At 46.6% G+C, this 12655-nt stretch overlaps 2 protein-coding genes across 4 annotated transcripts; both read left to right on the top strand.

The window, feature by feature from the left end:
• Nucleotides 1-1656: 1656 nt before the first annotated feature.
• Nucleotides 1657-4051, top strand: LOC133161825 (cytochrome c oxidase subunit 6C-1). The gene is made up of 4 exons (XM_061290474.1): nt 1657-1790; nt 2659-2772; nt 3760-3891; nt 3972-4051. The coding sequence occupies exons 2-3, from the start codon at nt 2668-2670 to the stop codon at nt 3883-3885; spliced, it is 231 nt and encodes a 76-aa protein (XP_061146458.1). The 5' UTR covers nt 1657-1790; nt 2659-2667; the 3' UTR covers nt 3886-3891; nt 3972-4051.
• A 144-nt stretch (nt 4052-4195) lies between these two features.
• LOC133161823 (serine/threonine-protein kinase 4-like) lies at nt 4196-12630 on the top strand. Of its 3 annotated transcripts, none has more exons than XM_061290472.1 (11): nt 4196-5471; nt 5859-5939; nt 6022-6150; nt 6464-6602; nt 6775-6939; nt 7031-7198; nt 7320-7457; nt 9216-9347; nt 9448-9631; nt 10276-10397; nt 11163-12630. In XM_061290472.1, the coding sequence occupies exons 1-11, from the start codon at nt 5428-5430 to the stop codon at nt 11325-11327; spliced, it is 1467 nt and encodes a 488-aa protein (XP_061146456.1). In that variant the 5' UTR covers nt 4196-5427; the 3' UTR covers nt 11328-12630. The 3 variants fall into 3 exon arrangements, with proteins under 3 accessions (XP_061146456.1, XP_061146455.1, XP_061146457.1); XM_061290471.1 differs by having other exon boundaries at nt 6461-6602; XM_061290473.1 differs by having other exon boundaries at nt 4611-5471; nt 6488-6602.
• Nucleotides 12631-12655: the final 25 nt, after the last annotated feature.

Below are 12655 nucleotides of genomic sequence, written 5' to 3'. Positions count from 1 at the left end.
AGCAGGCTACTGGTGTGAATGTCTCTGTCCAAACAGTCAGAAACAGACTTCACGAGGGTGGCCTCAGGGCACGACGTCCTGTGCTCACTGCTCAGCACCATGGAGCTCGCTCGATTGGCATTTGCCATAGAACACCAGAATTGGCAAGTCCGCCACTGGCACCCTGTGCTTTTCACAGATGAGAGCGGGTTTACCCTGAGCACCTGTGATACACGTGAAAGGGTCTGGAGAAGCCAAGGAGAGCGCTATGCTGCCTGCAACATCATTCAGCATGACCGGTATGGTGGTGGGTCTGTAATGGTTAAGTTAAGTTAAAGTCCCAATGATCGTCACACACACATCTGGGTGTAGTGAAATCTGTCCTCTGCATCTAACCCATCCCTGTGTGATTTTAATCCATCCCCTGGGGGAGAGGGGAGCAGTGAGCAGCAGCGGTGCCGCGCTCGGGAATCATTTAAATGGTCTGGGGAGGCATTTCCATGGAAGGACGAACAGACCTCTACAGGCTAGAGAACGGCAGTCTGACTGCCATTAGGTATCGGGATGAAATCCTTGCACCCATAGTCAGACCCTACGCTGGTGCAGTAGGTCCTGGGTTTCTCCTGATCCACGACAATGCTCGGCCTCATGTGGCAGGAGTATGCAGACAGCAGGGCTGTGGACTCGGTCGGTTTTAGCACCGAGTCTGAGTCCGGCTGTCCATTTTTTCTGTTAATTCATGTGACTGCTTAGTCTTTATTCAAGGCTAATTTAGATAAAAATCTAAATAATTACAACAGTTTTGTGATGGCTTTATCTTTATTAAACATATAAACGAATACAATAAACAGAAGTTTTAATCATTAATTACACCATTATAGCTCAGACATTTATCTAAACACATATAATTAGTGACGACCCCAACACTATCGAAACACATCAATGATATAAGCTGGGTGACATTGGTACATAATGTAAACATTAGCCTAAGTGCAACTCAACGTGGCCGCATTGATCGTAACTTACGCTTACGCATGCATACAAGCACGTGGGGGCCACACAAGATATTGAAAATCATTTGTTGCAGAAATTGAATTTAGGCAAAATGGACGAGCCTGCCACATCATCTTTTCACTTTGATTTTTGGGGTATCTATATACTGAGCCCTCTGTAGGCTGAAAACTCTTATTTCCATCAAAAGTTTTTGTTCCTGAGACATTAAACTGTCCATGTCAGTATAGCTATCCAACATTTTTGTTGTCACCATTGAAATCTGATATATTTTCAAAGTGTTCCTTTAATTTTTTTGAGCAGTGTATAACACTTTGTTTATTGCTTGACAATTATTATTATTATTATTATTATTATTATTATTATTATTATTATTATTATTATTATTATTATTATTATCATTATTAATTTCTTACTCAACACGGTTATATTTCTCTGCCCTTTATTTATTACGCTCTTTGTTTGTTACTCATGTGCAATACTGTTTGTTCTCTTTTGTACTATTTCTGTGTGAGCGACTGGTACTAGAATTTCCTGGGGGAGCAATCCCAAAGATTAATAAAATTGAGTCTAAGTTATTGGTCGTCCTGATAAGTTTAGCAGTCATATTTTTTGTGTTAAAATTAAACATCGACGTTAACGTGGCAACTGCAGGGAGGCGCCGTTACTCTAGGGGCAGTGTGGCACATTATAGGCCTTCGCTCAGAGGAAAAAGAGGAAGCTCCAGCTCAGCTCATCCGCTCCCAGTCACCGAAGCGCTCGTCTCATCAGTTGTGTTTCCTCTGTCAAGGTCCCACAAGGTGAGTCCAACTGTGCGCAATTTGCCCGCGCCAAACCTTTCGAGGGGGCACTCGAAAACGTTTTGCACTTTCCCACGTCGGCAAAGTCACTCGGGCCAAACTATTTGCTGGATTTGCGCCGCTTTTCACCATCTTGCAAGCATGCTTGTTAGCTGAGTTGCGGGGCGTGTTCGTTTGTTAGCCGGCGAGATCATGTCGCTCTCCTCCATACTTTTAACAGGTCATCAAAAGGTAATCTTCACAAAGGACGGAAGAAAGTCCAGGCCCAGTGTCAAAATGAAGTCCTTGCTCCAATAATAGTCTTGATGTCGCCAGTAATACGCGGAGAGTGTTACCAGAAATGTCCGCGGTGACCTCACATGAGCCAGAGGTGTGATTGGTCACTTTGTCGTGTTGTCATCAAATCGCGTTTGTAACCGTGGCGCTCGACTGTTTATCGAAAAAAATCCGAGCAGGTGTTTCACTGTGCATCGTGCATTTTTGTTTTTACCACTTAGTCCGTAATAATATTTTTCGTATTCAACAATTGAGTTGGGGGTATGAACATTTGCAGAGCTAAACATTTTTGCCTGTGGATGTTTGTGTTGTACTTTTACTGGACAGGTTATGTCATCGGTCAGGCAAATATAATCACTATTGGTTTTCCCGTTAGTGCTTTGTAGTCTCACGCGCTCGCAAACAGCTTGGAGTTATTGCTCATTCCCATACGCTCTGTAACAGGTTGAAGTTTGTGGCTCGTCCAACACGCAACAGCTTTAGATTTGGATTGAAGTTATTGGCCGTTTTAAATCCTCACGCTGTCATCTTTGAGTTCTTGTTGGGGCTCAGCGATGGTGTTTTTTTTTGGTTCTTGTTTTCCTCCCTCCAGGTGATTGCCATGTCGCTGGCCAAGCCGATGATGCGAGGTCTGCTGGGAAAGCGCCTGCGCTTTCATCTGCCCATTGCCTTCGGGTTGTCCATCCTGGTAGCCGCTGCCTTCAAGGTGACATAGTTGCTGGCGTTTGTCTTCTCAGTGGCAACCTGTCGGCCAGCCCGGTTGAGTCGCAAGCGAGTGGCTAACAGCTCTCTCGTCTTGGTCATTCTAATCCTCTTGCATATGCCTTGAAGTTGTTGACAAAACAATGATTGGCAGTTTAGCCTATTGTCCAACGCGTGAAAAAAAACAGGACCGGAATCATACATGATTTATGTTTGTGGATTTTCTACACTTTCCATTAGAAATAATGAAACGATCATTAATCGACTCTGACAGATGCTTTATTGAACACGGGGGGAAATTATGTTGCCAGCAGTTACATACATGAACAGGTAGACAATGCGAACATCTGACACGACAAAAACGATAATAAAAGAGAGGAAGAGAATAGATCTGATTCAATTAAATAGATAGGTCAATAATAATAATATTTAGTAATTAAATAGATCAAATAAACATGAATGGATTCTTAAAATCTTTAGTTGCAGCTCTAGTTTCAAGTTATTGCTTGGCCAGGTTATCATAACAATTTTCCCAGCCAATATCCTTATTTGGCAGCGTTTTGAGCATTACTGCTTTTTGACCAAAAATTCAATCAAAAGGATTTTACGCTGAGAGGGAGTAGATTTTGAAGTGTATCAAAAAAAGGCAGATGCGCATTTTGGCTGTGGCAACAGGTTTTGCAAGTACATGGTGCTGGGACCAGATTCAACGATTTGGCCGGTAGCTTGCCGTTGGGGCCCGTTCGTATCGTCGTCGCAAACTGTTTGCCACCAATGTTGAACACAACAGCATCCCCGGGTCATGCTTCATTGCTAATTAATGGTAAGATGAAGAAATCACAAATGGAAACAGGCAGATGGCGTACGTTCGTTTTGCGCAGCTTGATGAAATTTGCTCCAAAATTTTTTAACATTCTGGATGAGAAACTGACCAATGCAGTGTCAAGAAAGACAAAATGATGAAAGCTGTTATGTTTGCACGTGCGTGCAGTACACAGTGACGGAGCCGCGCAAGCAAGCCTATGCTGAGTTCTACAAGCAGTACGACGCCGTCAAGGAGTTCAACGCCATGCGGGAGGCCGGAGTATTTGAGAGCGCGCGGCCCTCTGGAGATTAAAAACTGGTCAGCCATCCCGCCGCCCACACCTTGTGCAACAAAACCAGCGTCACCAAATGGGAAATGTTTGCTTTTCTTCCTTGTAGTCGATTCCTGACACTCGTTCCTGCTGAGATGAATATTGAGATTGAATTTACATCTAATAAATGTGCAGCGTTTCAACCAAGGTTTTTGGGGGGTGCGGGGGTCCTTCACTTTTTATGCATTATTGGTGAAGTATTTCCTGTTTACCCTTAATCATACTTCATAGAAAATTGAAAGGGGTCTCACTTTAAAACAGTGGTCCCCAACCACCGGGCCGCGGACCGGTACCGGTCCATGGGTCACTTGGTGCCAAGCCGCACAGAAAAGAAAAAAAAAATATCGACGATCAATTAATTCAGGTCAAGACACTCGTCCCGGTCACGTGACATGTTTCCATAGTCGAGCCCGCAAAGCTAATATGTAGCGACAGGCTAACTAACCAGGCAATGAAGCATTCAAAACTGCTTCAACACATGGAGACCAACCATCCTGCAATAAAAGACAAACCTTAATCACTTTGGGTGTCATTGTCTCCGCTTACGTCTAGATGGAACCGGCTCGTTTCTGAGAAACAAACTGTGTTCCCACTAATTCAACGTAATGGTGAGGTTTAATTTTTGTCATTTGTACTTGTTTTTATGTCAGTCGTATCATTTTATTTCATCGTATTTATATATTTATTATAAATGTATTATTTATTTATACAAATGTATTTATTTATATAAATGCCGGCCCGCGAAAATATTTCTGACATGTAACCGGTCCGTGGCGCAAAAAAGGTTGGGGACCACTGCTTTAAAATACAGCACATGACAATGCACTTTAGTTTATGCAAGAAATACTAAAAAACGATCTAAAACAATCCCCAGGTAAAGAACAAAGTTGAATATCATTATATTGGACAACTTGTGCTAAAATGAGGAAGATTTTAAGACCCTACATTTGGCCTCCAACATTGATTGCATTGGCACGAATTGCCATCATTTTGTTTGAATCCAAATCAAAACCTTAGCAATTTTGTGAAAACACCTGCACTTTAAACCGCTGACCTCATACTTTTGTCATTGGCAAGTTTTTCCCCGATGACGTTGCGCCTTCTGTCGGTAGGGTCCGTCGCTGCAGCCCCTCAGCTGTCCCCTTTAGTCTTCATTCTTCTCCGCTCTTCTTCGTTTCCTCTTCGCTCTTCTTCGACCTTCCTCGTCAGCCGTCGTGCTTCTCCGTTCTATATCGCTCTTAGTTCCTGGTTGCCCCACCGCCGCCGAATATCCGCGGTGCACCGCCCAACAAGTCCAAAGTTGTCTGAACACGGGAGGAGAGGTGGCCACCTTGACGGGGAGCCCCGGTCCAAGAAGCTGATGGCACCTCGCCCGAGTATGTGACGTGCAAGGCGACAGTGAATTGAGGGCTTTTCGACGAGCGGTTGGAAGCGAAGTCGGCTCTTGTTAGCCGCGTAGCTGCTCCTATCTCGACAACCGACAGCGCTATCTGTTAGCCACGGCTGCCGCTGGAGAACCGAGCATGGAGAGCAGGGACAAGGTGCAGATGCGGAACCATCCTCGCAGGTAACTGCTGACCTCCTCTCGCCGACTTGGTTTGTTCGCCCCCTTGGTGACGCCGTGACGACATCAGGCGAGCGTGCGACCTGCTGGCTCGCTTCCTGACACTTAAAATGACTTCGATCAGTCAATTTAATTTCAAACCAACCCGAGTTGATTTTCATTCATCGGAAATTTGAAACGATTTGATGGCGGCGCTCTCTTTAAGTTATCGTTCGCTCTGCCGACGGCTCCCTAAGAACTTTTTTTTTTTTTTAGAGGGGGAGGGGGCGGCGGCCGTGAATTAATTCGTTTACTTCAGTGGAGGAAATTGATTTGTGAAATCATGCCACAGATGGGTTCTTAAGACTGCTAGGAACTCCTTGACTTTTTAACTGGGTGTGTGCGAGGCAGGCAGCTGAAGAAGTTGAGCGAGGACAGCCTGACCAAGCAGCCCGAGGAAGTGTTTGACGTCCTGGAGAAGTTGGGTGAAGGGTGAGGCCCGCTACCGTCGCCGTCGCTTGCTCTCTTCACTCATTCGTTGGCAACCTCCTGTCTGGTGCGCCCGCCCGCGTAGGTCGTACGGCTCCGTGTTCAAGGCTCACTACCGAGAGACGGGAGAGATCGTGGCCATCAAACAGGTTCCCGTCGAGTCAGACCTGCAGGAGATCATCAAAGAGATCTCCATCATGCAGCAGTGCAACAGGTGGCCTCATACTCATGACGCGATCATATGTGGAGCGGTCCTCCGGGCCATGCTCGTAGTATCGGTGGTTATTTGTAACAACGTCCGTGACCGTCTCCAAGCTGCTTGCGTAACAGCCGTTTGTCTTTGTAGCAATCCACAAATCAATCAATTTCATTCACGTTTGTAACAATACCGCACGTCAATGGTGCGCATAACAATCATTTAACGTCCCTAACGCTGCCATCTTTTGTATTCATAATTACAAGCAATGGCGATTTATGTTGCTAACGACACATGGCAACATTGTTTTCTCGGCAACTGACCATAGCAGTCATCGTTCTTCCTTGCTGCTCAGTCCACATGTGGTGCGCTACTACGGCAGCTACTTCAAGAACAGCGACCTGTGGATTGTCATGGAATACTGTGGGGCCGGTTCCGTGTCCGACATCATACGCATACGCAACAAGACGGTAAGACTCAAGCACACCCGCAAGCTGTTAGAGCGACACACGGTGGGATTTTGAGTTAAAACTAGAAGTTGTCTGAAGCTAAACGCAGAGCAGATGCATGCAAAGCTGTGTCTGGACTATGGCAATACTCACTCGTGCTTCATTTCAACTCAACCGGTGTGCTTTTGCGTAGCTGAGCGAGGAGGAGATGTCCAGCATCCTTCAGTCCACACTCAAGGGATTGGAGTATCTTCACTTTATGAGGAAAATCCACCGTGACATCAAGGCGGGAAATATCCTGCTCAACACGGACGGTCAGGCCAAGCTAGCCGACTTTGGCGTTGCCGGCCAGCTGACGGTCGGTCCGCCGCCGTGCCCCCCCCCCCCCCCCTTACCTGCCCCTTTTGACCCCCCAACCCCCCCTCACTTCTGCTGGCTCCTCGCGGCAGGACACCATGGCCAAGCGGAACACGGTCATCGGGACACCCTTCTGGATGGCGCCCGAGGTGATCCAGGAGATTGGCTACAACTGCGTGGCTGACATCTGGTCGCTCGGCATCACCGCCATCGAGATGGCCGAGGGCAGGCCGCCCTACGCTGACATCCACCCCATGAGGGTGAGGCGGCCCAAAACCAACAGCAACTCTTTTGTTCCTCACACCCGGATCCTTTCTACAGCTTGTTTGACTGAAAAGTGCCAAAATGTCCTCCACAAAAGCAGACTGTGTCTTCTGACAGGCCATCTTCATGATTCCCAGCAACCCCCCGCCGACGCTGCGTGACCCGGACGCGTGGTCGCCTCAGTTCCGGGACTTTGTGAGCCAGTGTTTGGTGAAGAACCCAGAGAAGCGGGCCACCGCCACACAGCTGCTGCAGGTAGATGTGCCGCCAAATTGTCCATTTTGCTGGCTTCAGCGTTGAATGAAGATCGAGCAAAATGGAGCAGGGACTCACTAAAACTATTTGCCATTTGAAATCCAATGTGTTTCTTAGAAACCTTTTTATTCAGTAACAGCATCTACACGAATCTACAACAACAACAAATACAACTTTATTTAATAAAACATCGGGAGACAGACAGATCGCTCCTCATTGCAGCGTCCAATCACACAGTCATTCAGTCTCACACACACGCGCACGCAAACACACGCACACAATACTCACACACACACCCTTCCACTCTCACACTCTCCCCTCATTTGTTTTGTTTGCACTGATGTTTCATTGGCTAAATGAATGGCTAGTCAGCTGATGGTTCTCAACTGCTACAATGTTCAAAACAACAGCAAAACGTTGACAACAAAACACCCTTTCCTCTCTCACACTCTCTCCCCTCTTGATTCAATTGCACAGACTTAAGTTGCACAGGCTAAACAAAAACGAATCGCTAGTCAGCTAGTGGTTCTCAACTACTACCTTTCAAAACAACAGTAAAACGTTAACAATAAACCCTAGTTTACAACACATTTGTGTACTGACTGTATTAAAGACCTGAGCACCTTTTAACTCGGCATTGTGCAAAATTTTCATTTCATGCGAAATTAACCACAGAAGAAGGGCAATGGGTAGCCTAACCATAAAAAGGGAGGGGTTACGTTGCCTTGCTTACCTAACTGCTGCTGTCTTTACTCATTGTCATAAAGACTTCTCCTTCTTTTTTCATTCCCCAATTTAAAATGCCGCAACATCTTTATGGCTACGAGTCCATGACACGCTGCTGCAAACCATGCAGCGCTACAGTCTACAAAACACATGACAGAATCAATAATGACGTTACGCACGTCACGCAAGGCCTATCGCTTACAGCATAGTGCGTGTATTGGGCGCGCCGCTACTTCCTAGGCAAATCGGGTCATGACGTGAAGAATTTGGAATGGACAAGAAGTCAAATGTCACACCTTATGGGACACTAAAATTTTCACAATCAAGTCCTTTTTTTTTTCTGGCAAAAAAACTCTTTCTAGATTAGTCCTATATTTTCCCAGGAAATTAAATCAGACAATGATAATTGTTTTTTTTTTTTTTTGGAAAAAACAAAAGCATCTTATTCAAAACACAGCAAGGTAAGCTGTGGACATCTTGTGAGGTTGGAGCCACATTTCCATCCATCTTCTATACTGCTTGTCCCCACGGGGGTGCCGGGCGTGCTGGAGGCTACCCCAGCAGTCATCGGGCAGTAGGCGGGGGACACCCTAAACCAGTTGCCAGCCAATCGCAGGGCACACAGAGACAAACAACCATTCACCCACACACCTATGGGCAATTTGTTGTACTCAATCGGCCTACCAAGCATGTTTTTGGGACGTGGGAGGAGAAAACCAACATGGGCACGGGGAGAACATGCAAACTCCACACAGGGAGGGCCGGAGGTGGAGTTGAACCTGCACCCTCCTAACTGTAACCAGTGCTCCATCGAGCCATTGGAGTCACATTTAATAATTAAAGAAAATAATTTGAGAAGTTGCAACATTTTCCCTGAAGTCAAACTTTTTTTGTTCGGGCGTTTCCCACTACTTTTGTCCCTTTAGCGTGAGTTTATTCATTAGCCCGTCTCGTTGTGGAAGCTTGCAAGCCAAGAAGTGATCATACATGTTTGAATGACACCACGGTTAGTGTTGTTGTTGTTTTTTCCAGCACGCTTTCATCAAGGCGGCCAAGCCTGGCAGCATCCTGAGAGCCCTCATCAACGACGCCATGGACATTAAAGCCAAACGCCAGCAGGCGGTACACGCCGAGCGGAATGACGAAAATGATGACGCCAATTCTGTAGGCCTGCAATGTGTTGGAATACAAAACTGCCCTCCATTTGAGGCTCTCTTGTTCTGCTCTCCCAGTCTATTATTGACTGTCCTTTTCTGCCTTCCAGGAAGAAGACGACGAGGTGGACCAAGGGACCATGGTGAGGGCGGGACCGGGTGGCTTGGCAACCATGCGCGCCGCCACCACGTCGGGCCAACCAGACCCCAACGACCAGACGGGAAGCGTGCGCTCGCAGTTGGGCACCATGATCATCAACTCGGACGACGAGGACGAGGCAGGGACCATGAAAAGTGCGTCAATTCTTCTTCAAAATTGCCAATATTTCAAATATGGCATGCGCCACCTCTAGCCTAAAAACGAGACGGCCTTCTGACAAACATGCTTTGACACCCATATTGCGCTTCTTTAACTGTTTTCGCTCTTGTGATGTTGGCGAGTGGAGCAGCCATGCCCGAGCAGCTGGGATGTTGTACCGCCTCCTGACATATGGGGAAAATAAATTTTGGCCATTGCTCTTTACTCATTACTCTTGGCTTTCAGCTCACTGTTTGTTTGGATGGAGTAATAACTGAATCAAAGCAACAAATTCTGCAATTGCACATGGGAGGGTTGTTGAAGGGGGTGGGGGGCACTTCTTGCCTAGTGATTGATGCCAAGTCAGGGCTACCTGTTAGATGGCTGATGAGGCTTACTTGCCGCCCGGTGCTGATTCCAATATTTGACACGAAAAAAAAACCCTCCAAAATTGAAAATTAATTTTTCGGAGTGCATGCTTGCAAAAATGCAAATGTTGAATGCTTGGACAACACTTTCTCCTCTGCAATTTAACTCCAAAACAGACCAAAGAAATGCAATATGGCCATCCAATGTGAAAATGCCGGCCAGCCAAAAGGGCCGTTTTTTTGATGAGCATGCGCTTTTGCCTGTCGGTCAGGGACGGATGAGGCGTCTCCGCCCGCCAAGCCGTCCTTCCTGGAATACTTTGAGCAGAAGGAAAAGGATGCCAGCATCAGAGGAGTGGACCGCAAAGCACCGGCGGACGCCCATCTAGAGCCGGTGAGTCTGCCTAATATGAACACGTTCCAAAATATCAGTCTGGGGCCACAACTCGTGACCGTCACCATTCGCCAAACTGTGTCAATTGTTGTTTTTTTCACTCAAATCTGATAATTAAAAAAACATGTTTACATTCCCCTTCCTTTGCAATATAGAGTGCAGTAAATGTGCAAACATGTTGGGCCAATGATGGCCTAACGTCTGTCACTTGGCGCAATTGCAATGAACGCATCGATTTCTAAGTCTTGTCGTACGCACGAAGCGCACTGGCTCAAAGGTGGGCATTCAATTCGAGATAGCATCTTGGAGTTGGGTGGCAATCTTGACTCGCAAGGTTTAGCGCCCTTTGGCTCGGCTCGGACCGCTCGCCAAAGAGAGACAATTGTTTTCCCTCAACCGAGGCGTGGCAGCGATGATGCGGTCCAAGCCACCCACACTGCCAGCTCTTTGTTCTCTCGGAATATTCTCAACGGGCTCAAGGCTCAAGTCGGAGTCTGCCACCACCAGAGTCCAAACGCAGCTGTGTTGGGGGCTTTGAAGCGGGGCTGCCGACGGCTCGTATCTTGAGCCGAACGAGCGAGCTCGTCTTGCGCTCGTCTCCTTTGTGGGAGGAGATGGCGCTCATAGTGAAGCTGACGAGGTGAAGCCCACTCAGCTGCCGTCTCCGGCGAGACCATTGCCGCCAGTGCCTTTATGTGACATGACTGCCGCCGCAACTTGCCTTTCCACACGCCGGACGTGTTGATGTTGCGCCCCTGTTTTCAGGCGAGTTTGTGGTCGGTGGAGGACCTGCGTGTGCGTCTGGCTGCCTTGGACCCGCAGATGGAGCAAGAAATGGAGGAGATCCGTCAGCGCTACCAGGCCAAGAGGAAACCCATCCTGGACGCCATCGAGACTAAGAAGAGGCGACAGCGGCAGGACAACTTGTGACTCCGCTCACACGGCTCGATGAACATCAAGTACCGTCTTTGATCGGCCCATCAAATCCAAATGAAGAAGGCAAAGAGCATTGCCTCGTTTTGACAAAGCAACAATTGGTTTCTATTTAAGAGGCTCGCCTTGACATCGCCTGGGCATCACCCATTTTGCTTTGCCTGCAACTTGGATTGTACCCCATGTGGCCATCAACTCCAGTTTTAGGACTTTCTTGGCACTCCAATTAAATGATTTGGGGGGCTGTAAGCCAAAATGCTTGATAAACCTTTTGAATTTCCAATTTGGAGGATCCCATCCGCTCGCCAGCCTGCTGATGGCATGGCCGCCATCTTGTGGCGCCATTTTTCTTCGCTTGTCTGGTTCCTGCCATTGCTCCTCAGAGTGAAATGTCAATTTTGGATGCGCTAATACTGTTAGTCGAAAGCACTGGAGGGGAAAATGCTGAAATGTTCTAATTTTTGACAAGCTGTGTTATCGGAAACAGAATGTTTGAATTTTCGGGACACCTTTCAAAACTTTTTCAGGGAAACTTGCGTGCGGTGCACTCTTGTCTTGTGCTAGGGAGGAGGTTGTTTATGGTGGAGAGCTTGCTTTTTCATCAATTCAGCCTGCAATCCATTGAACGGCCTTTTGAGATGCAGTGACGTCTTCCACATTTTGCATAATTGCAAATGTACACGGAACCGACCATCAAGGACCAACTTGTCCGAGCCACTAAGCATTCACCCCCCCCCCCCTTACACACACACACACACTTTTATTTTTATTGTACTGTTGCCTTCAAGTCTGATGTTTGCCGTATTGAAGGTGTCAACGGAATAAAGACCCCAGAAAATGTTTTCAAGGTGCTTTTTTATTGGCATCTTCACAACATGTTGATGCGGCTCCACCATGAAAACCCAAAAACCGAGACAAACACTGAAATGGGAAAAATCAAACAAAACCACAACTCTGTCATACAAATCATTGTTCTAACCACTTTGGAATGTGGTGTTTTCAACATCTTTCATGTGTGACTGCTGGGATAGGCTCCAGCAAGCCCGTGACCGCCGTGAGGACAAGCGCGCTAGAAAATTGATGAACTTTGAATTGTTTGACTGTGGATTTTTTTTTGTATAACAAATTAAAAAAACTGTATTTTGATGGATGCCCAAAAAACATTGTTAGAAAGCCAAATTCAAATGACAGCATAGTACAACAAATACATGTCATCATGTCAGACATTTGTGAGATTTGTCATGAATGTAAACTTTCTTCATGTAGTTTTTCATGTGTTTAATGAAAAAATGTCAACTCAGATTGTGCCAAGATATTTTTATTTA

The sequence above is a fragment of the Syngnathus typhle genome, linkage group LG11 (assembly GCF_033458585.1).
Source record: "Syngnathus typhle isolate RoL2023-S1 ecotype Sweden linkage group LG11, RoL_Styp_1.0, whole genome shotgun sequence".
Lineage (NCBI taxonomy): Eukaryota > Metazoa > Chordata > Actinopteri > Syngnathiformes > Syngnathidae > Syngnathus > Syngnathus typhle.
Note: the sequence above shows the minus strand (reverse complement) of the source record. Positions and strands in the feature narration are given on the sequence as shown.